At 45.5% G+C, this 22281-nt stretch overlaps 1 protein-coding gene across 7 annotated transcripts in view; it reads left to right on the top strand.

Annotated features, from left to right (window-relative positions):
* The window catches only part of MTUS1 (microtubule associated scaffold protein 1), a 93456-nt gene that overhangs the window by 66106 nt on the left and 5069 nt on the right, over positions 1–22281 (top strand). For all 7 annotated transcript variants that reach the window (XM_040966178.1, XM_040966180.1, XM_040966179.1 and 4 more), the window contains 6 exons: positions 822–888; positions 16289–16503; positions 17202–17307; positions 17864–17937; positions 18077–18172; positions 21006–21122. In XM_040966178.1, the coding sequence (XP_040822112.1) occupies positions 822–888; positions 16289–16503; positions 17202–17307; positions 17864–17937; positions 18077–18172; positions 21006–21122 (675 nt within the window). The remainder of the gene's footprint in view (positions 1–821; positions 889–16288; positions 16504–17201; positions 17308–17863; positions 17938–18076; positions 18173–21005; positions 21123–22281) is intronic.

Raw genomic sequence — 22281 nt, forward strand, 5'->3', positions numbered from 1 at the left:
AAACAGCTTTGAAATCCTGCTTTTCCTTCGCTCTCTTTTGGGTGCTAGTGAATCCATCTCTTAGGGAACTGACTCCGATGATCGTGTCAGTGGACGACTGTGTACGTGGGTGATTGCTGTGAGTTGTGGTTCCCTTGAAAATGATTCTTGATGTCAAGGTTGATCCTGGCTTTTCAGATTCTGAGTCGGCTGCCTGATTTCCTTTAGCTTGCTGCTCTAACATGTTGTTGCAATTCTGGCTGATCCAAAACAATCCTTAGAAAACAACATGTGGTTGAATAGAATTCATTTACTTTTGTCTTTAAAGATCAACCGCCGCCCCACACCCCCCGCTGCCACGTTGGAACAAACTTTTTGTCTTTCCCTTAGAAGTAAAGGATTGGCCTTAAAATCAAGCATTATTATGAGCAAATATGGGACAAAGCGTGCATGTCTAAGTGCCTATGTTTAGAACATTAAATATTTAACTGATTAGGCCTTTATTGCCTTGGGAGGAGGGGGAGCCTGCATTCCGTCTTCTGAGCAGTGTGCTCAGGCTGCAAGGTCTGTGCAGGAGTAGTGGCTTTGAGTAAATATCTTTAAATGAGCTATTCCCTTCCTCCAATGGAACTTTCAGTGGGACATGAGACCAGACTTTTTGAGACATGAATTTCCTTAACAACCCAGGGACGGCTGTGTGTTTTAACAACGCAGTTCGCCTGTGTGATTCAGGTTTTGGCTTCTCCATTGTGGGTCTGGCTTTCCTGCTGATAACAAACGTGTACCTGGCTGAAAGGAGCCCTGTTGAAAACAGGCAGTAACCTGATGTGTGTTTTCCGCAGCGAGAGGAAGCCCTGAAACAACACAAAACCCTATCCCAAGAACTCGTGAACCTCCGGGGAGAGCTCGGTAAGCGTTTTGTGTTGTTCTGTTTCTTGGGGCGGGGTGGGTGAACTGAAGGTTGGTTCCTCGGGCAGCCGGAGGTGAGGGCTGGCGGCTGCAAGCTCCCAGGCTCTCGCGCCATGGTACCGGCACATACACTCACTGTAGCCTTGGCAGCTTGACCTCAGGTTCACAGAATTCCTGGCCCTGATCTCAGCTCAGCCAAGAGCTCCTGATGACGAAAGCATTACTCTTCCCGATGAGAGGGATGGAAAGGTTTTTGTCAATGGCCTCAATTCCAGTTAAAAATGTGCATCATATATATATGTATGTGTGTGTATTTTTCTGAACTACTTACTGAAGAGTGCTAAGAAAGTGTCCTTCCTGTCTGCCACCAGTGACTATGGGACACTTCCAAGGGCTGCTTTGTGAGCGGTGACCATGCAGCCCAAAGACATCTTCTAGGCTAATGATGAAGTTCAGATGGGACTGATGCCAGATAAGGGCCCAGATCCCCACGGGCCCTCGTGACTGTGGCCGTCACCCCAACAGTGCTGCCAGTGTAGTTGGAATGTCTCCTTGGGAGGGTTCAAGGTCTCTGGATCAGAGCCACTAGTGCCTTTTCTATCTCAACTGTTGTGTTGGCGGGAACTGGCTGTCCCCAGCTCCGCTATCTGACCCGGGCTCCTCTGCCTGAGAATTGACTTCAGCCATATGCGGGGTTGTTGGTCCAAGGCTGCCTGCCTCACTGGACGCTGTTTTCTGTCCCCACAGAGGGGCTACGTGGGAAGTGGGTGTGCATGTAAACCTTGCACAAGTGCCAGTCAGGAAACTAATTTGTGTTCATCCCCTTCTAGAAACTACTCTTTTTTCTTTGAACAAAAATTAGAGTGTTTCAACCTTGCCTATTTGCTTTGCTGCACCTGAGCTCCATGCCCAGGGCAAAGGGCAAAGAAAGGGCAGGGAGTAAACGAGAGGGCAGGACTTTTTACTTTTTGCCTCCCAGAGACCAAACCCCTGGCTGGCCAGCCAAAGGGTATGCCCTGACCAGATGCCAGGTCATAGAAATGAAGACCCCTTCATGGGCAAATAATTTGAAGGCAGACAAAAACCCAAAGACTTGTGAAATCTAGGCAGACAGTTCAAGGAAACCACAACTGAAAGAGTCCAGCTCTTGAAGCCCTTGAAAGCTTTATGCCCTGACTCTTGACTGCCTGTGGCCTTTGGATGACCCAGAGAACTAACTTGGTTTGCATTGTGCTATGCCTCCAGCAATGCAGTGGGTGTGCAGCTGGCAGATCCGGACACAGATCCTTCTCTGTGCCCCGGAGTCCGTTATGGTCCCCTGGAGATGGAGACAGCCTTCCTGCTGTTTCACATTTCAGCTCCTCACGCAGGACAAACCCAAGTGGGGCTGCAACACTGTGCTCATTCACCAGGTGTGAATGGGGGATCCTCTTGTCACCTTTAGGTGGATAACACTAATAAGGGATCACAGTTTGGGCCCAGCCATCCGGCACGTCCAGTTGGTCACATGGGGTGTCAGGGGAAAGTGTAGCAGTCTGTATCCACTCTCACCTTTCCATTTGTGATAGGAGGACCTGTCCTGGTGTGCTTTATCTGAGGCTGTCAGCATGCCAGGAGTGTATGAGGCCTGGCCTTACCCCTCCAGCCCCCAGAACCTGACTGTTGGGGAATGCATTTTGGAGAGGGAGTGTGGTTTGGTTGTTCAGGGACGAGAAGAGAAATGCTCCAATGCTTCAGATGAAATAATCTGGGAAGAATGCTCTCACCACCGCCAGTTGGGCTGTTCACGTTAGCACGAGCCAGGATGGAAAAAGACAGGCTTATACAGCATCATGTAAAATTTAGTTTTAAAGTTTGAGGCAGTCAGACGAAGCGGTTAGCGTGGGGTTGTCACCGTGTCTGACATCAGACCCTGGAGAGCGGGGACCTGCAGGAAATCATGTTGCATGTCTTCCATCTCAGTTTTGTTCTGTGTAGCAGCAGGAGTAGCAGTCTGCCCCCGGGTGGCTCTGAGGATCACACATGGGGCCCCTGTGAAGCAGCTAGCTCAGAGTATCAAGTGTCGTACTAGTGCAGGTAGCTGGAGGAGCTGCCACCACCAGCATCATCAAAACATCCCAAACTATGGGCAATCATGATGTCACCTCCTAGGGTGTAAGTTTTCTTTACCTTCCTGGTGAAGACAAGATTCCCCAACTAAAAATGGCTGAGAATTAGGGACAAGTCATCAACCCGGAAACACCGAAGCCCAAGTAGAGCCTGTGCTTTTGACCTTCAGAATCTAATCACCTCCAAGTGCAGCCGCCATTGACTGCTTTCTCCATTGGCTCATTTCTCCCCTGACACTTGTCCTCTGCTGGATAAGGACGCCCTGGCTGGGCTGCAGCCTGCCCGGTTGGTTCTGCTAGCTGAGCCATGCCTGCTGCCTTCCCTGGCTCACATTTGCATTGTCAAAACTCTTCATCAAAATCTTGGGCAGCTTCTTTGACAAAACCATGAGGTCCCCTTGTCCAGTGATCCCCTGATGACTTCCCATGGATGTATTTGCTGTGTCTGGGGTTGCCTGTAATCTCATAGTAAAGTCTTGAACCACAGAGAGTTTTCCAGCTTCCTGCAGGCAAAAAATAAATAAATAAAAAATAGCATATGCTTTCCATTTTTACAAATGACAGAGATATTTCAGAATGCATAAGCTTTTAGCATCCCTTTTAGGAGCAACATGTGAAAAGTGAGTAGGAATGAGCCCATAGCTCTGCCACTCTGATGAAACCTTTTACAGTTGTATAATTCCTTGTTTTAGTTTATGTGTCTTCCACAACTTTGGACTCTTCATTTCCTTTTTAACTAAGGTGCAATTTACATATTGTGGCAAGCTTATAAGTTCATTGATTTTGGCAAGTGAACACACTGTTCTAGCCTGTACCTTTATGAAAGCATGTAACTTCTGTGATGCCAGGACATTCTTCCATGCACTTTCCCATGAAAGTGGGATCTGGTTTTTGTCATCGCAGGTTTTGTCTCATCTAGAATTCTTTATCAATGAGAATATTCAGGCAGTTTTCAAAAAGTTCATGGAAAGTGCATATTATGAAAAAAAAATATGCATAGGCCTTAAAATTTTTTCCACCAAAAAAATCCCTTCCAATTTCTCCACAAACTATTTTTTAAAGACTTATTTTGATGGGGTTACAGAAAGAGAGCAAGACTTTCCATTTGCTGGTTTCACTCCCCAGATGACCACAATGGCCAGTCCAAAGCCAGGAGCCTCATCAGACTCTCCATGTGAGTGGCAGAGGCCCAAACACCTGGGCCTGTCTTCTGCTTTTCCCAGACCATCATTGGAAAGTTGGATCATGCATGGAGCGGCTGGGGCAAGAACTGGCAGCCATATTGGTTGTCAGTGTGACAGGTGTCAGGTTTGCATGCTACACCACAAAGCCTGCCCCCATAATCTTCCGAAAGGCCCTTGAAGAGGCAGGAGCTTGGTGGTGGCTGGCCTTTCTCACAGCATGAAGTTTCTGTGACTCACCCGCATTGTTGTGCATATCCTGCAGTCTTATTAAGGTAGCAGTCTAAGCACATTTCCTTATTGCTTCATAGTCTGTTACGGTCCTGGTTCACGGCTCTGGGGGTGGACATAATAGTTTCACCCAACTTTAGATAGAGTCATCACCACTTATCTGTTCTCCACACCGCCTAAGCTCGCAGGTGTTTCCCCTGGTAAGGCACTCTTTCCTTCCTAAGTGCTCCACCCCTTGCATGCTTAGCCCTCCTGCAGTGTGTCTGCATTTAGACCTGTTCCTCCAAGTCAGTGACATTGGTGTTCTCTGACCACACCAGCTAAGTGATGGCATAGCCCTTTTTACCACTTTGCTCCACCTGCATACCAATCTGGGTCTCCAATGTCAGATCTGTGCCTTCTCAGCATTCTGGCTGCTCCTGCTCTGAGTGAATTCTCACACCTTCTCACCTGCAAGACAGTGCGGAGACAGCCCAGCACATCACCTTACCTGCAGCCCTGTTCCTCTCCGTGTGTTCCTAGGACCATCATGTTAATAAATCGGACCCGTATCCTCCACTAGACATTTTGAACAAACATAAATGATTTTATTTTGGCTTTGGAAAAAAGTCCAGACACTCCAGCCTACCTTTGGTGATTGAACCTTGGGGGAGTCCCACGTGGTATCTGGGTGCTCTCATTTCATCATAGTTTCTCTTCCTCCTAGGCGCTCGCTCTGGATTCATTCCGACCTCTCCTGCATTTTCTGCAGATGTTGTCCTCTCTGCCTAAACAGTTCTGTAATTTTTCCACTATGCTTCTGTTTTTGCCTCTCAAATGCATTCTCATTTTCTTTTTACGTTCTGAAAGATAGGGTCTTCAGTTGCTTTTCATCTAAATCTCACAAGTAAATTAGTGGTGTAGTCTTTCCTGTCCTTCAGGACACTTTGTACACACTGATATAGTCATGTGTCTGTAGGCCTCTTGCTATCTAGAGCTACAGTCATTTCAAGGGCAAGGCCCGTGTCACCTTTGTCTTTGTGGCTCTGCCATTTACAGCTGCTTAGACTCAGTGAATGAGTGATTTTTATGGCTGGTTCTGGTAGGTTTGTAACAGTTGCTTCCTCTTAATAACATGTAAATATTCAACTTTGAACAAATGTTTTTCTGTAATTTGTTTAAAAATAAAATTTCTGCCTTTGAGGTTGACTTTGATCCTCTTGGAAACATTTTGTTATGCTTGACAATTCCAGGTCATGAAAGTGGCAGCCTTTGAAAGAGATGCCACTTAACTTAATGGTCTGCCTCCAAAGCAAACAGTTGACCCTGAGGCAGGGGTAGATGTGTCCTAACTTTTTAGTCATGTTGAGAAGGAAGCAGGTGTAACAGACAGGATTATGAACCCTGGGGATTCCTGTTTGTTTTTTTTTGTTTGTTTTTTAAGATTTTTTAATTTGAAAGAGTAGTGGGGTTGTTAAGTTTGGGGTGCAGGGGCTGAGCAGAGGGGGACAGACAGAACTATTGATCAGTCGATCAATCTTCCCTCCACTGATTTACTCCCAGATGCCTGCAATGTGCTGGGCCAGCCTGAAACCATCTCTGATCTAAGTGGCAAGGGCCCAAGTACTCAGACCATCCTCGCCTGCTTTCCCAGATGTGTTAGCAGGGAGCTTGATGGGAACCAGAGCCACAGGGACTCTTCGGATTATGCCTCCATTCCGGCCATTCCTGTTGCTTTAATCCTTGGGATCACTTTCCTTTTTTAATCCATTTAAAATAATGAAAGCATTTTGTATTTTAGCATTATCTTTTAGTCATTTAGAATTAGTAGAGAATTCACATCTTTTTCATACATTGGTCTTCATTGTTCCTATTTCATGAAACAATAGGGATCTTAGTTCTCTCAAGATTTCTGGCATTTACATAATTATCATGTAAAGGATTGGCTGATCTTGCCCTCTGAGAGTAAAAGTTATGAGTTTAGCAGTGACATTTACTGGTGCCTATGCATTCCTAAGATGCAATGATCTGTGCTTGGTCATTTCCATGTTATAAAGAGAAAAAGAAATTGAGACTCGGGGGTTAAGTAATTTTCCTGAGCTCAAAAAGCTAGAAAACAAAGAGCTTGAACAAGACTCCAAGGTGACTAGACTAGGAACTTGCTAAGGACAGTTTGATGGAACTTTTTTAAATGCTAGAAAATCATTTGAAATAAGTCATTTGAAAAATCATTTCCATTGATAGCTGGAATATTTTTCTTCAGATCAAGTTTAAGAATTACAGTATTGTTAAAGTATGTCTTATCTACTAAGGAAAAAAAAAAGTAACCTGCCAAAAATAGTGTGTGCTGCCTTCAACAACATACTATCTAAGCCACACTTAGCCAGTGTCCGTGAGCTTCAGACTGCCTCACACCCTGTGGAATGTGTTTTTTTACTGTTCTGATTTTGTCTGGAGTTCTTGCTTGACAAGGCTGCATATTTAAAGTAATTTTAAAGCTGTGCATTTAAGTTACTTTTGAATTGCAGAATCCAGAAGTGACTTTAAGTAGGCTTTAACACAATAAGGCTTATTAATATAATTAAAGCCAGGATTTATTTTTTTTAAAATACTAAGTTGATTAAATATGAAATTGATGATTCCCTGAAACTTGACCTGTCCTTTTCTTATCCATGACTGTCCTAAATTTGGACTTTTCTTGGCTGTATTGTTTAAGTAAAAAGCCATATTTCTCTTCTACAGAGGTGCAAAATATTACCAGTGGTGTCTGTGAAAGCCCGTTGAACAGTATTCCTTGTCCTATTTCTTTTTTTTTTTATTTTTATTTTTATTATTTTTTCATTGGAAAGGCAGATATACAGAGAGGAGAGACAGAGAGGAAGATCTTCCGTCCGATGATTCACTCCCCAAGTGAGCGCGACGGGCCGATACTATGCCGGTCCGAAGCCAGGAGCCTCTTCCGGGTCTCCCACGCGGGTGCAGGGTCCCAAAGCTTTGGGCCGTCCTCGACTGCTTTCCCAGGCCACAGGCAGGGAGCTGGAAGGGAAGCGGGGCTGCCGGGATTAGAACCGGCGCCCATATGGGATCCCGGGCGTGCAAGGCGAGGACCTTAACCACTTGCGCCACCGCGCCGGGCCCTGTCCTATTTCTTAATTCCAGAATCTCAGCTTGTGATCAATTGTTATTTCTTACTTAACAACTTTTGACTAAAGAGTGGTTCCCAAACTTCACTGTGTGATAACATAGTGAGCACGTGCATTCCCAGTTCTCACGCCCAGTGTTGCAATTCAGTTGGCTTAGGGAGAAGCCAGGGACTCTGCACCTGTAATGACCATGCAGGTGAATCTGATGTGGATGTCCCTGTATCCACCATGGGCATGAGGTTAGCTCTCCAGAATGTTGTTTCTTTTCTGTAAACTGTAAGCATCAAATGGATGCAGGAAGAGTAACATCAAGTAGCTGCAGCCAATTTGAGTCCATTCTTGCAGAGCGGCTTCCAAATGCTACGCATACTTTTCACCGAAAGTTTTGACCCCTCCACCCTAAAAAGGATCCATCAAGGAGGAGAGGTACAGGAACTAACTCAAAATCATCTTTTTAAAAAAAAAGATTTTGCTTATTTTTTATTTGAAAGGCAAAGTCATAGGAGAAGGAGAGAGAGGCCTTTTGTTCCTGTTTCACTCCACAAGTGGCCACGATGAGCAGGGCTGGGCTGGCCTGGCTTGAAGCCTGGAACCAGGAGCTTCATTTGGGTCTTCCACATGAGTGCAGGGGCCTAAGGATTTGAGCCATCCTTGTTGGCTTTCCCAGGCCATTGACACGAAGTTGAATTGAAAGTGCAGCAGCCAGGACTTGAACCCATGCCCTATGGCATGCTGGTGCTGCAAGTGGAGGCTAAGCTTAATAAACCACAACCACAGGCCCCTAAATCAGGTTTTTATTAGCAGCAAATATCTTACTTTGAGAGGTGATTTCTTTAAAATCTAGCTTGTTTTCTCAGGCCCGAGTCTTAGATCCTGTCCATCATTCAGGCCTGCTTTGTCTCTGATCCACTTTTCTTCCTAAGTGTTTTCATTGTCCTGGGAATGTGTGCTGCTATGAGGTGGAGAGCTTTGCAGGCTGGCATGGGCCAGTGGATGACCTGGACATCAGCAGTGCCTTGGCACACTTTTCTTAGTGGTGGGAGAAAGGACTGGGAGAAGCTCAAGGCTTGGAGGAGGCCTAGCTGGTGCCTGTGTGTCCCAAGGGCAAAGATTGGCTGGCTGGGTCAGATTATCATACCGTCTGTGGATAAAACAATATTGCAACTTGCCTTTGTAGGCGAGGAAAAATCAGGTTTTTTACACGTCTGATTTACAAAAGTTAAGCCCAATGCCAGCAAATGTCAATCCAGTGTGTGTGTGTGTGTGTGTGTGTGTGTGTGTGTGTGTGTGTGAGAGAGAGAGAGAGAGAAAGAGAGAGAAAGAGAGAGAGAGAGAATTCTCTCATGCATTTTTTAAAGGTTTATTTTTTATTGGAAAGTCAGATCAGGTTTACGAGAGATTTGCAGAGAGAAAGGTCTTCCATCTGCTGGTTCACTCCCTATATGGCCATAATGGCCAGAACTGATCCAATCTGAAGCTAGGAGTCAGGAGCTTCTTCCTGGTCTCTCACACTCTCATGTGAGTGCAGGGTCCCAAGGCCTTGGCCCATCATCCACTGCCTTCCCAGGCCCCAGACAGGGAGTTGGATGGGAAGTGGAACAGCTGGAACATGAACTGGAACCAATATGGATCCCTGTGCTTACAAGATGGAAATTGAGCCATCATGCTGGTTCCCTCTTGCACATCTTAAATTGAGATCTTGTCCGGCCATCTCTGCTGTGCAGCTCAGGAGATTTGCATTCCAGCTCCAGTTGTGCCTTTCCATAAAGTATGCACTAATTTTTTTAAAAGGGTGGAATGATTCATGGAAGAATTGATTCAGTAGTGCGGACATTTTTAAAAAATCTCTTTCAAGTATGTTAGGATTAGTGGGAAGCTGAAATTGGCTCATATGGGTTTTACTGAAATGATGCCCAACGGCAAGCAGAGATCCATTTCTAGCAGTGAGTTTGAAATTTCCAAAAAGGACCTTGTTTCTCACGTGTTGGCCAGACTTGTCGAGCTCTTAGGAGTGGTGGTCATTCAACAGCCAGCGTGTGAATATTTGCTGTGCATGATAATTCTGCTTCTTGTCAATGTCACCAAACAAAGTTGGCAGGGCAAGCGGTATGTGGGTATTTCAAACTGTTTGTGGAAAATGGGAGTTGTCTTTCAGTGCATTTTCTCACAAGCTTCCTGAAGTACTCTTGTGTTTATCCATACCTCAGTTCACAGAAGCCCAGCATGTTGGAAATGCTGATCTATGGGGTAGCCAAGGTCCTGCATTTTTTGTCTCGTATAGGCTATTTTTCCACATACTATGTTTTGAAAAAAAAAATTGCTTTCTGATTACTCTTTGATGCTTTTATCATCTCTAATTTTATATATCTTTAAAAGTTTAAATGTATTTTTCATTTATATTTAATAGAGATCCCCCAATGCCTAGAACAGCCAGGCTTGGTCTAGGTAAGATCCAGGCACCAGGAATACAATCTGAGTGTTCCATGTGGGTTGCAGGGCCTCTCCTGCTCTGTCCTGCTCCCTCTCAGGGTACATACTAGCTGGAAGCTGGCAGCAGGAACAGAGCCAGGACTTGGCCCTGGGCACTGTGATATGCAACAGGTGCCACCCAAGTGACATCTTAACTTTTGTCCCAAATGCCCACTCCATTGCTGCCTCTAGTCTTAAAAGAGATCAGACCCTGCTTTACAAGATTCGCCAACATAGTCACATGCCCTAAAACCATGGCATGAGGAAATTTCGCCTAATAGAAGATTATGGCATGATCACACTGCTACCTTAAAAGGTTGTCTCCATTCACGGTTCTGGTAGGGAGTGCAGAAGGAAGATAACATTACAGTCACCATTAGAAATGTATTGATGGCCTGCACTGTTGAAAAGGGCAGTGAAGAAGTCCACAACCAGGAGCGAAGGGCTGGCTTGGGGGGCCCAGATGGAGGTGGAGGGAGGGATCCAGAGTATGCAAGCAGAGCTGGATGCAAGCAGGTCACTTCCCTGTGGACGGTGCAGAGCCAGGGACCAGGAGAAGGCTGGCTCTCCCCTGAAGCCTCCAGGAGGGTGTGCGCAACTGAGGGAGTGGAGTCACTTTATTTCCCTACTTGTCTTTTCTTGATCTCACAATCTCTTCTGTGGCACCTTAAGAAATTTCCTAACTTCCCATGTGTCCCTCCCTCCCAGCTTTATTTCTCCTATTTTTATACTTCCAGACAGATTTTTTTTTTTTTAAAGATTTATTTTTATTATTTTCTCATTGGAAAGGCGGATATACAGAGAGGAGAGACAGAGAGGAAGATCTTCCATCCGATGATTCACTCCCCAAGTGAGCGCAACGGCCGATACTATGCCGATCCGAAGCCAGGAGCCTCTTCCGGGTCTCCCACGCGGGTGCAGGGTCCCAAAGCCTTGGGCCGTCCTCGACTGCTTTCCCGGGCCACAGGCAGGGAGCTGGAAGGGAAGCGGGGCTGCCGGGATTAGAACCGGCGCCCATATGGGATCCCGGGCGTGCTAGGCGAGGACCTTAACCACTTGCGCCACCGCGCCGGGCCCCCAGACAGATTTTTTTTTAACTTCCCAGAGGCAAGAAAAATCCTACTGCCCAGACATACTGTGGTGAACAATAGGAGGGGGTGATGTTTATCTTGCCTGAACACTAGCTGAGCAGTGCTGCTTTTTGTTTTGTTCTGTTATGGAAATCCGTGCGTGTCTTTGAAACACCTTTGAATCTATGGGCTCTTGGAAATCTGGTGAGAGTAACAGTCATGTGCCCGCCCCCCATGCACCTGCCCCGGTGGGTGCAGCTCCAGATGCTGTGTGTGTGCCCTTTGATTGACTCCTGTAGTGGAAGGCTCTAACGCTTCCTTCTTCAAAACGAAGGAAAACAGGCTTAGCGAGCTTAGTAGGTCAGTGGTGTGGTTGAGCTCTGTACCAAAGGGTTCTGGCTCTGTTCTAGGCAGATGTTTGTTTGCATTCCTCGGCAGTTGTCTCAGAGCGCCGCAAGCTGCACAGATGCAAACATGAAGGAAGCTCTGTGTTATTTCAAAAGAATGGGAATGGAGAAGATGGACGATTTTTAGGTCATGGCAGTTGTAATGTTTTCCTCTGTAAGCAGTGTGTTTAGCAGTCAACAAAGGGAAATGAGTCTCTCTGAGATGGAAGTAATAAATTTATACCCTCCCCCTACAAGGCTGCAGAGGGCTAACGAAGTAATGGCTGCTTGCCTGCTCCCCAGGGACCCTGCACGGGGCCTGGGACGCATCCAGCAGATTGTACTTGACTGTGACAGTGAGCCTTTGCTAGGTATCATTCGAATAACTATTTGAGAAGGGCAGGTAGCAAAGCTGTGCTTGTTCTGTCATCTGCCTCGGGGATAACTGTTGTATTTCACCATGCAAATACCGATTGCTCCTCTGTGACTTGACTACATTTTAGAGGTGATTTTGTAAACTTTTGAAGTTCTAAAAGTGTGTTTCTATTTCAAGATACTTTTGTAATTCACAAGCACGTGTATGATATACACTGTGTTGTTTAAAATCAAGTAATGGAATGATTAGGCCAACAAGGACAGAAGGTCGCTTTGGTCTGTAGTTAGGGTGTGGATTGTGCGTTCCTGTGATAAGTTCTTCAGGATACTTGGGCCTCTCCCTGTGCGAAGAATCCCTGCTTTTACACTCATACAAAACAACAACAACAAAAACCAAAAACCTGAATCTTGATGCCAAAGAAATGTTAGTTGAGATGCGCAGGCCAATTTCTGTCCAACGAAAGCCACTCGTGAGTGATCATTGCAGCCCAGCTGTTGTGCACACAGCACAGCCGGTGGTCACCAGAGCCAAGGTCTGTGCACAGCTGCAGGCTGACGTCACCGCCGGGCCGGGCTGGTGCTCTGCACTGCTGGGATCACAGCAGGCTCCCACCTGCTCCCCAGCCTGGCCCGCTTTCTCCTGTCCCCTGGCCCTTCCTTCCCTTCACTCACAGTGGCCAGCAAAAATCACACATGATTGAGGCTTTGTTTATTTTTAAAACAGAAGGAAGCAGCCCTGTGCGGTGAATAATGTGAAAGGATTTCTGTATATCCCATTTGGTTTCTAATCTGATGCAGCATTATTTTCTGTTTAAACTGATGGCAGCCTGATCATTCACAGTTGTGTTCAGATCCAGCAGGGAAAGCCTGCTCTTGGCCCCTGCTGAGAAGCTCCTGTAGCCCAAAGCACAGGAACCTACTGTTTTCTCCTGAGTTGCCGGGCTCCCTTAAATGATTGTCTGAGAGTTTTGAGTGGGCTCAAATCATCTGATTGCCAGGAAAGTGAGTAAAAAGACTGCATGAAACCAAGATTACCCTCACGAGGAAGCTGTCATCACTGATTGCTTGCTAAGCGTTATTTTATTGCCTACTTTTATCTAAAGTTCTAATATGGGGTTTCTACAAGGATCCTTCAGAGAAAGCCCATAGCCCTATCCTTTGATGGATAGACAACACAACATGAGTTGGAAGGAGCTTGTGTCAATGCATCTGATGAATATTGGACTTCTTGCATCTTTTAGTTCTCCTTAGATAAATAGTATAGTGAAAGGCAAAGTGAATATGAAGGGGGCATTCTTTTGAGAACAAGATGGTCAATATATTTTACTGAACATTTGTTTACTTTGAAAGACAGTTAATAGAGGGAGAGGGAAAGACATTGAGAGAGATCTTTCATCCCCTGATTTACTCCCTAAATGGCTTGCAACAGCCAGAGCTGGGGCAGGTTGATGCCAGGAGCTTTTATCTGAGTTTACCACATGGCTGCTGGAGCCCAAGAGCTTGAGTCATTCTCTGCTGCTTCCCAAGGCCATTAGTAGGGAGCTGGATAGGAAGTGGAGCAGCCAGGACTTGAACTGGCACCAGCATGGGATGCTGTTACTGTTGGTGACTTTCCCTGTTAGGCTGCAGCACCAGTCCCTACTAAATTGTTTGAAAGAAAAAAGCTTCCCAGTACTTGGTCCCTGAGGACTGAGGTGTCAATGATGTCCCCTGTGATCTGACCTTCCTGGGCCTTCTTGGGTTCCATCTCTTCTCATCTCTATTCTGGGTTTTCCAGGCCCCACGGCACGCTGTGCAGCCTCCCACTCATGCTCCAAGGGAATGTGCTTTTCACCCTCAGCTCCAGGGTGTTTAATGTCCCATGACTCGGTCTGAAGTTCTGCTGACCAAACCTAAAGGTGATATATCTCCTCACCCTTGGGATAGCTTATATGTATATGTGAACACAATGAAGGTGTCGGTGTCATGAAGGATGTGGAGAAAAGCTAGCCCTCGTACCGCTGGGTGAGCATAATGGTGCGGACACTGAGAAACAATGTGGTAGTCCCTCAGATCACTGAAGGGAGAGTTAGGGGACGGTGCAGCAGCTCCGCTTCTGGGTATATATGCTGGATAACTGGAAGTGAGAACTCCATTTGTGCATCCGTGTGTAGCAGCATCATTCACCACAGCCAACCCAAGCGTCCATTGAGAGAGAAGTGGACACATAAAATGGGACGGGTTCACAGGCTGACAAGCAAAGGAAATTGAGACTCATACTATGACGTGAGGCACACTTGAGGATATTGTGCTGTGTGGAATGACCAGTCCCAAAGGGACAGTGCTGCGTGCTTCTAGCTACTTGGGTTGTTGAGTCAAACAAGCAAAAACGGGGATTTGGATGGTTAAACAGCAGCGGTTTGTTGTTCAACTGTGTGGAACTTTAGTCTGAGGATGATGGCAGCCTAATATGACTGCTACTTATTGTCACTGAGTCATGCACTTAAAACGGTAGGCTTTGTTACATCTGTTTTAGCACAATGACATTTTTTTTTCAATCAAACTTCTGAACCATGCTGACTGATGTCAGTCACCCCATGTGGCACTCGCTGGGCCCCTGGGCCCACCCCCTGTTGCTGCCTCTCACCTGTCTGCTCAGTTACACAGTGAGCTTCTCCAGGACAGGCCCATCTGGAGCTTCAGCAGCCACTGGCACAAGAGGCAGCCGGGTAGATGGGGAAGCCATGGGCTTTGGGCACTGAGAGAGTCAGGAACTGAACAACGTACCATGCCCAGTCATCACCTCTCACTAGCTCTGTGTCTATGGGAAAATTACCCACCCTCTCAGTGTTGGCTTCCATATGTGCCCATTTAGGAATAAGATTTGCACAGGTTCTCTGTGAAAGTCACACACAGCAATGCATGGGGCCCATTCTGTGTCAGGCATTGAGTGTCTCCTGGTCTTTTTTAAAATATCACTTCTTTTCCCTTTCAAAGACTATTTGTAGATGTAATTGATTTTATTATTTTTTTTTTCAGTGCCTTTTTGGCAGGTAGGATTCTTTGCTGTATTTCAGGATGGCCTTTCACTGGGGAGAAGTGACTTGGCTATTTCTACTGCTGTGTGGTGTCTTCCGGAGGAATGCAGCCCTCACCCTTGCAGGGAGTTGGTCCCAGGAACCAGCCAACTTCACATTCTTTAGGGATACAGCCACCAATCTGAACTGTCCTTCTCTCAGCTCTGGATGCTTTCCTCCTCCCCAAACTCCAGGAATGTTCCTTAGCATATATGTATTCCTAGCAGGCAGACAGTAAGCATGAACACAGCAGGCTTGGCTAGAGATTGATGTGTTAACTCAGACCCTGGGTTTGCTGAGAACAGAAACCCTCCTGTGCATTTCAGGAGCACCCCCTACTTTTTATATTCACAGTTCCATGAAGGAAGGCTAGTACAGGTCAAAGACAAGCTGCCTGAGAGTCGAGATGGAGCAGTTACTATAAAGTTGTATGTGGATGTATCTGCAGGTATATGCTGCAATGTATTACAAATGTTGATAATTCTGGGTTTCTTTATTTTGAAAGTTTTTAATTTATTGGAAAGGCAGAGTGACAGAGGTAGACAGATCTTATCTGCCAAGAGTGCTTGTATCTGCTGGCTCACTGCCCAAAAGGCCACAGTGGCTGGGGCTGTTCTAGCAAGGTTTCCCTCGTGGGTACAGAGGCGCAAGCACCTGGAGCATTCTTCTGCTGTTCTCTCAGGCACGTTAGCAGGGAGCCGGATCACAAGTGAGGCCAATGGGACTTGAGTCAGTGCTCTCACTGAGATGTTGATGCCACAGGCTGCAGCAATTCCGATTTTGACAGCGGTAGACAAGAGCTAGTATGTTGTTTTTTAATGACATTTTCAGATTTATTTTAAATATGGTAACCTTCTAACATATTCATAGTACAGTTTTTAAAATATGGTTTTAAAGCTTTTATGCGCCGACCATTTGGTTCAGCATATTCTTGGGTTTTTAGTACTACATGTGGAAGGAACATTGAAATGAGGCCAAAGGAACTACAGGCTCAAGGTCATGGGTTTCTCCTCTCTGACCCTTCTTGATTTCTCCTGCACTGGCTGGCTGAGATGGGGTTGGCTCGGCCTGGACTTCCCCCCTCGGTCAGTCGATGGGGGTTCTCATGACCACTAGGGCACCACACCAGGCGAGCTCTTTGAGGTCCTAGCTGTTCTGGAGTCCTGTACCTACTGCTTAGCAATGAGGGTTTGGTGCGGAGTGTTCTGTTTTTTGCTGCATCATTTCCTCTTGCTTTATCATTCACCTCCGAGTCTGTGCTGCTTGAAAATGTGGCCCACAGAGAACTGTTCATGAAGTGTTCATGCTTCTGGAGTCCTCACAGCTGTGCGCAAAGGTTACACAGTCAGGACGTTTAACACATTAAAATGCCATCTTCCCTTTCCCTGTTCATCTTTTTCAGCTACCGCTTCAACCACTTGTGAGAAATTAGAAAAAGCCAGGAGTGAGTTACAGGTGGCGTACGAGTCATTCGTCCAGAAGCTCAAGCAGCAACACCAGACCGACCGGACGGAGCTAGAGGACCGGCTTAAGGAATTCTACACCAAGGAGTGCGAGAAGCTGCAGAACATTTACATTGAGGAAGCTGAGAAGTATAAGACTCAATTGCAGGAGCAGGTTTGTGCTAGTGGAACAATCTTAATACATGAAAAAGTGTTTTTTATCTGATTATTTTCCTCTTGTAACCAAAGACATGCTTATAAGTTAAGTAATAGAAGAAAACAAAGAAAAGAAAAACTTAACAATTAACCCTTTATCCCACATCCCAGAAATAATCCCTTCCCAAGAACCTTGTATTTGACCTGATGAGCCATTTTTCTTTCATCTTTTTTGTAAAAGGGCCCTTGTTTAATAACTCACTTTCTCCTCTTAGCCCTGCTTCCTTTTTAACCCAGTTTTATTGGCACATATTTGTAGAGTGTCTGATCTATCGGGTGTGAACTGGGAGCTATGAAGATACAGTGGTCAGCACTTCTCAGCCTTTAAATCACTAAGATCAAGTGTGAAGATACAGTGGCCAATCAGTGGAACAGGCATGGGGTTTCTGTGGCTCCATCTCTAGGGAACACACCCTCAGTCCTTGTTTATGGACTCAGCTTATCCTGTCAGGCAGCCCAGGACACTGGATGGGAGGGAGAGAGTGGAAAGTCAGGAGTGGCATATCCAAGTCAGGTTTTTGGCAGGTTTGCTCTGTACTAGGGAGTCCCGAAACTTGAGTGTGAAAACCTGTGTTGTGTCGTGTAATGCTTCCTGTTTGTACAATGTAAAACTCCCTGATTTCTCTGGTAAACTGTTGCTTCATGTGTTTCTCATAGTTTGACAACTTAAATGCTGCCCACGAGAGCACTAAGTTGGAAATTGAAGCCAACCACTTGGAGAAAGTGGAGTTGCTGAAGAAGGCCTATGAAAGCTCCCTTTCAGGCAAGCATGCTTTTCCCCACGTAAACAGAGTAAGGTGGCCCGGAGCCCAGGACGTCTAGTTCAAGTGGAAAAGATTACTAACTTTCTCCTCCAGAGAAGGCAAGGGCATCCTTCATCAGAAAAGCAGCTGTGTGACGTCAGAGGTGATCTGGTGCAGAAGCTGCTGGCTCAGAGTAGGCGTGGAGTAGACACGTCTCCCTCCTGCCTGATAGAAATGAGCTTAACTGAATGCTCTAGTGCACCAGGAGCACCGTGGAAAGAGCTCAGGGGCTGCTGGTGAGCAGATATGGGCCGGTATTTGGGAATGTGCCCTGAGATGCAGAAGCTGGCTTTGCTAAGGGCTCATGGTCAGAAAGTGGAGAAATCTGCTCTCCCCTCCTTGGGGGCTGTTTTGAGAACAAATGGCATCATTTACATAGAAGCATCAGATACCTATAAAACCAGAGTTCTGTTACTTTGTAATCAACTCGTACATCCTTGGGCTGTGATGGTGGCAGGGTGTGTCCATTAATCTCGTGGAGTGGTATTCACTGAAAAAGTATCCTTTTCTTCACAGAAATTAAGCAGAGCCATGAATTGGAAAAGAAATCGCTGGAAGATTTGCTCACCGAGAAGCAGGAATCTCTAGAGGTGGCTGGATCTCAATTACCTCCCCCGACCCCCTGTCATCCTTCTTGAAGTTTGTGTGATTTGGGTCCAATTCTGTGTACACTGGCTATGATTCTGGTTCTATGTATTAACTTACTTTCTGCACTTCTTGCTATTCTAGAAGCAAATCAGTGACCTGAAGAATGAAAATAATGCTTTAAACGAAAAGCTGAAAGCAGAAGAACAAAAAAGAATCGCAAGGGAGAAGGCAAATTCGGTAGGTTGCGCATGCCCCATTATCACTGCTGTTTTTCTTCTGCCCGTTTGCTGAAGTCAATTAGAGAAACGATGCAGGTGTGGCATCTTTCTGTGTCCTCTGCTGTGCCTGTGAAACTGCACAGAGAACATGTTGATTGGTATCTTTTTTGCATCCTGAAGTCTCATCTGCAATGGAAATCCAATATTTTGGGTAGTTTAAGCTAAATACCTTCAGGAAAAAACTAGGAAGTGATGAACCAGGATGACCAGGATGAGGGTTGTATGTGGAGATGTCTTTTTTTTTTTTTTAAATAACTGCTATTTTTGAGATAGTTTATATACCATAGCATTCACTCTTTCATTTAAAAATGTAAAATTCTGTGGTGTTTAGTCTGTTCATAAAGTTGTACATTAGTATCCAACATCTGATTTTAAAATGCTCTTTAAAAATTACAAGCTGAAAGGTAGGAAAGAAATACAAGAGATAGACATCTTCCATCTGCTGGTTCACCCTCAGTGCTTGCAACAGTCTTAGCTTGATTGAGCCAAACCTGAGAGCCAGAAAGTCGATCCAGCTGTCCGTGGTGGCTGTGATGGACCCAACTGCCGAGCCGTCACCCACTCGCCCCTTGGTACATGTGTGTAGGAATTTAGAATCAGAAGCAGAATCCAACCCGAACCCAGGCCCTTCCGATAGGGGTTGTAGACATCCTCAATCACATCATAACTGAATACTTCTATCACCCGGAGAAGAAACCTTTATCTGTCAAATTATTTCCCATTTCTCTTAAGTTTTCCAGCATCAGAAAATCACACATTGATCACCTTTCTGTAACTCTCCAGACCCTGGAAATTTCATATAAGTGGGATGCTATAGCATGTGCCCTTTGGGACTGGCTGCTTTTAGAATACTGCTTTCCGTTCTCACCCATGCTGTAGAATGTTGGGACTATGTTCCTTTCTATGGATGAATATTTTATTATATGGATAGATGTCATTTTTAGGAAAGTGTAAATTCCCTGTTTAACCTTGTGTTTATCTTGCAGTATGTATCGTTACTCTTCTGTGATGGTGCTTTGAGAAAAAAAATTCTTGTTGTCTCTGTTTTTGGTCTTTATTTCCATTTATTTGTGTTCTGTGACTAAAGCAGCAAAGCCTTATTATATAAAAACTGTGGTCTGGGTGGGTGTTTGGGTAAAGTGCCCACAGCCTATCAAACTACTTGGTGCTACAAGTTGGTTTTGGCTCCTGATTTTTGCATTCCTACTACTGTACATCCTGGAAAACAGTGAGTGATGGCTAAGTTATGTTTCTGGTTCCCTTGTAGGAGACTTGGGTTGAGTTTCAATCTCCTGGCATTGGCCCTGGCCCAGGGCTGGCTAAATGGGCATTTGGGGAATGAATTAGTGAACAGAAGTGAGGTATCTCTCTCTCCATCTCCCTCTCCAGTATTTTTAAGTTAAACAATCTGCCTGCTCAGTGTACAAGTATGGATCCTCAGTGAGCCTCTCTAAAACATTCAATACAATTAAATGAAATCACAGGGAATCTTCAGTTATTTCTGGAAGACTTATAGGCAGTCAATAATTGCAGCATAAGTCCAACTTCCATGGAGAGTGTACACCTTATTAATAGCTCAAGGAGCAGGCTTTACAGAGCTGCTGGCACATGTTGGTGGCCAGTTCTGAAAAGCTAGGGGTTACTGAGGGAAGCAGTGCCAGCTGACATCTCCCTGTGCAGGTTGTACAAGAGGACTGAGTATGTAAGTAAAATGCAGAGGACTAGGAGGGCCAAACAGACACAACCGTGAAAGCTCTGATGCAAAAGTTGGCAGAGTCAGCAACATCATTGTTCTCTAACAAAAATGAAATAAGATTTATTTTGAGGATAACAAAGTTTCCAAAAGATCGTAGAGTTGAAGATGTGGGTATGATTTCTTACCCTTAGCCCTTCCCAGTTCTGGCACCCTCCCTGATCTTTCCCGAGTTAGTCACTGAGCCCACAGAACAGTCTCCTCTTCCCACTGAGTAGGGGTTAAACCAGGCAATCCCCTGAGACCTGTTCCCTGACTCCTCATAAGGACTGGCCCAGAGGGAAGCCACTAACCCACAGGCTAGCTCAGCTTCTCTCAGAAATCCCTCCATGAAGCTTGTGCTGCTAATTTGTATTATAAATGGAGAGGGACTTAGGAGTTAACCCAGGGATTGAGGGATTCATCTGAGTGGTGTACAGTGAAAGGATGTTTGCCCCTTAGGTAGAGTCCATGCCAGAGAGAATTCTGGTAGAATATTGCTCAGTGCTGTGTAGGCTGTGGATGCCTCAGTATAAATATGCTGTGATTGCCCTAAGTATGGCCAAGGCAACATAGTCCCAGTATCAGAAAATATCCAGAGACGCAGAACAGCATTGTGACTTTGCTTGCTTTCCAGAAAGCCCTATAAATATCCCGGACAGATACTGGCTCCGGTTAGATAGAACTCTAGTTCCCCTTTCTTCCTCCAAACACCAGTACAGAATCTGTGGGTTGCCTAACCTCTGTGCCAAGCCTGTTTCGTATGGCAAGGAGTGGCTTCTCACTTGTTTCCAATAACATATTCTCTATGAACAGTACTTTCCCATTGTAATTTACTCATAAATGAGCAAAAATGTTTTTTTCAATATATATGGCCAGAGTTTTTGAGATGGAAATTATTTCAGCTCGTCTTCTTTCACCTCTTTGGAACAAATGCAAGAGAAGGAAGTCCTGGATCCTTGTTTGTTAATGTCTGCATCTGTACAGACATTCTCTGTGAAGACTCTGCACTCTGTCATGTGAAATAATTCTGGACAATATCTGGCTGTACTCTTTGCAGAAAAGCCCTCAGCTCATGTATCTGGAGCAAGAGCTTGAAAGCCTGAAAGCTGTGCTAGAGATCAAGAATGAGAAGCTGCGTGAACAGGATGTCAAGTTAATGAAAATGGAGAAGCTGGTAGGTCTCCTCTGGGTTGCAAGTGTGGAAACTTCCAGAACTCCCAGAATCCCTGGGAGAGCGTGTTTAAGTTGCAAACCTAGAACTGTGGTGTTGGATTAACTGCTACTTAAAGGCTAGATTTTCTTTTCCAAGTATGTTCATGGCTCATTTCTTGCTACCTTCTGGAGCATTTGTTTTCCCATGGAACATGTAAAGTTGTCTTCAAATCTTGGAAAAGTAATGACAGACAAATCAGGTATACTCTTGAGTGATCTGCCCATCTTCATCACCATGGGAAAACTTTCAGTTTAAAATCCATGCTTTAATAGACCAGCAGCTCTGCACAGATTCCTCATGTCCCCAGCAGGTATGCAATTAGGCCATCTAAATTCATCTTGCTTCTCCCAAAATGCACCAGGAGAATCGTAATGCAATAGAAGAAATGTGCTTTAATGAGGCTAGCTCTGCTGGACAGGCAGCAGAAACAGTCGTGAAAGCTGGATAAGAGTAAGTTGGTAGCCTGTAGCACAGAGAACTGGTGTTGATGTGTAAAGAGTCTTGCCAGAACCCTGTTGGATGTGCTCAGTGTCAATGTCATTCTTGGTCAAGCACAATTGCCACTAGACAGGAAGCTGGTCGAATTGGCCGGGTTTGGCAAGGCAGCTTCAGTCGTCCTAACCAAGGCCATGCTTGCTGCCTACCTGTTCCTGCCATCTACCATTGCTCGCCTCTTTTGCCCCTAAGCAAGTAGCCCCCATTGAATTAGGAGTCTCTTTTAGACCCTCATAGAGACACTTGGGAGCCTGGAGGCCTTACTTTCCCATGATGAGGGAAATGACTGAGCCCATGTGTGAAAACACGGTCTCTTTAGATTCTGGTGCTGTTAGAGACAGACAGGAACTCATGGTTGTTAATGGGCTCAGCCTGCTATAGCTGCCACCCCTGGCAATGGTCAGTCCGTGATACCGAGCTATACAGCAATCTGAAAAGGAATGATGGCTCAGCTCACCCAATGAACAAAGATCTGCTATTCTATATGCCGCTCATCTGCAGTGAAAATACTGAGTTGTAACATGAGCCACACACTGCATTTCTGTTGGCCCAAGGAACAGTCAGCATTGCATTGCTGCAGATGTGGAAGAACGGATTGAAATGACAGGTTTTCCTGATGGACTTG

Source organism: Ochotona curzoniae, unplaced genomic scaffold (genome assembly GCF_017591425.1).
Source record: "Ochotona curzoniae isolate NIBS_2020 unplaced genomic scaffold, NIBS_Ocur_1.0 scaffold_4505, whole genome shotgun sequence".
Classification (NCBI taxonomy): Eukaryota; Metazoa; Chordata; class Mammalia; order Lagomorpha; family Ochotonidae; genus Ochotona; species Ochotona curzoniae.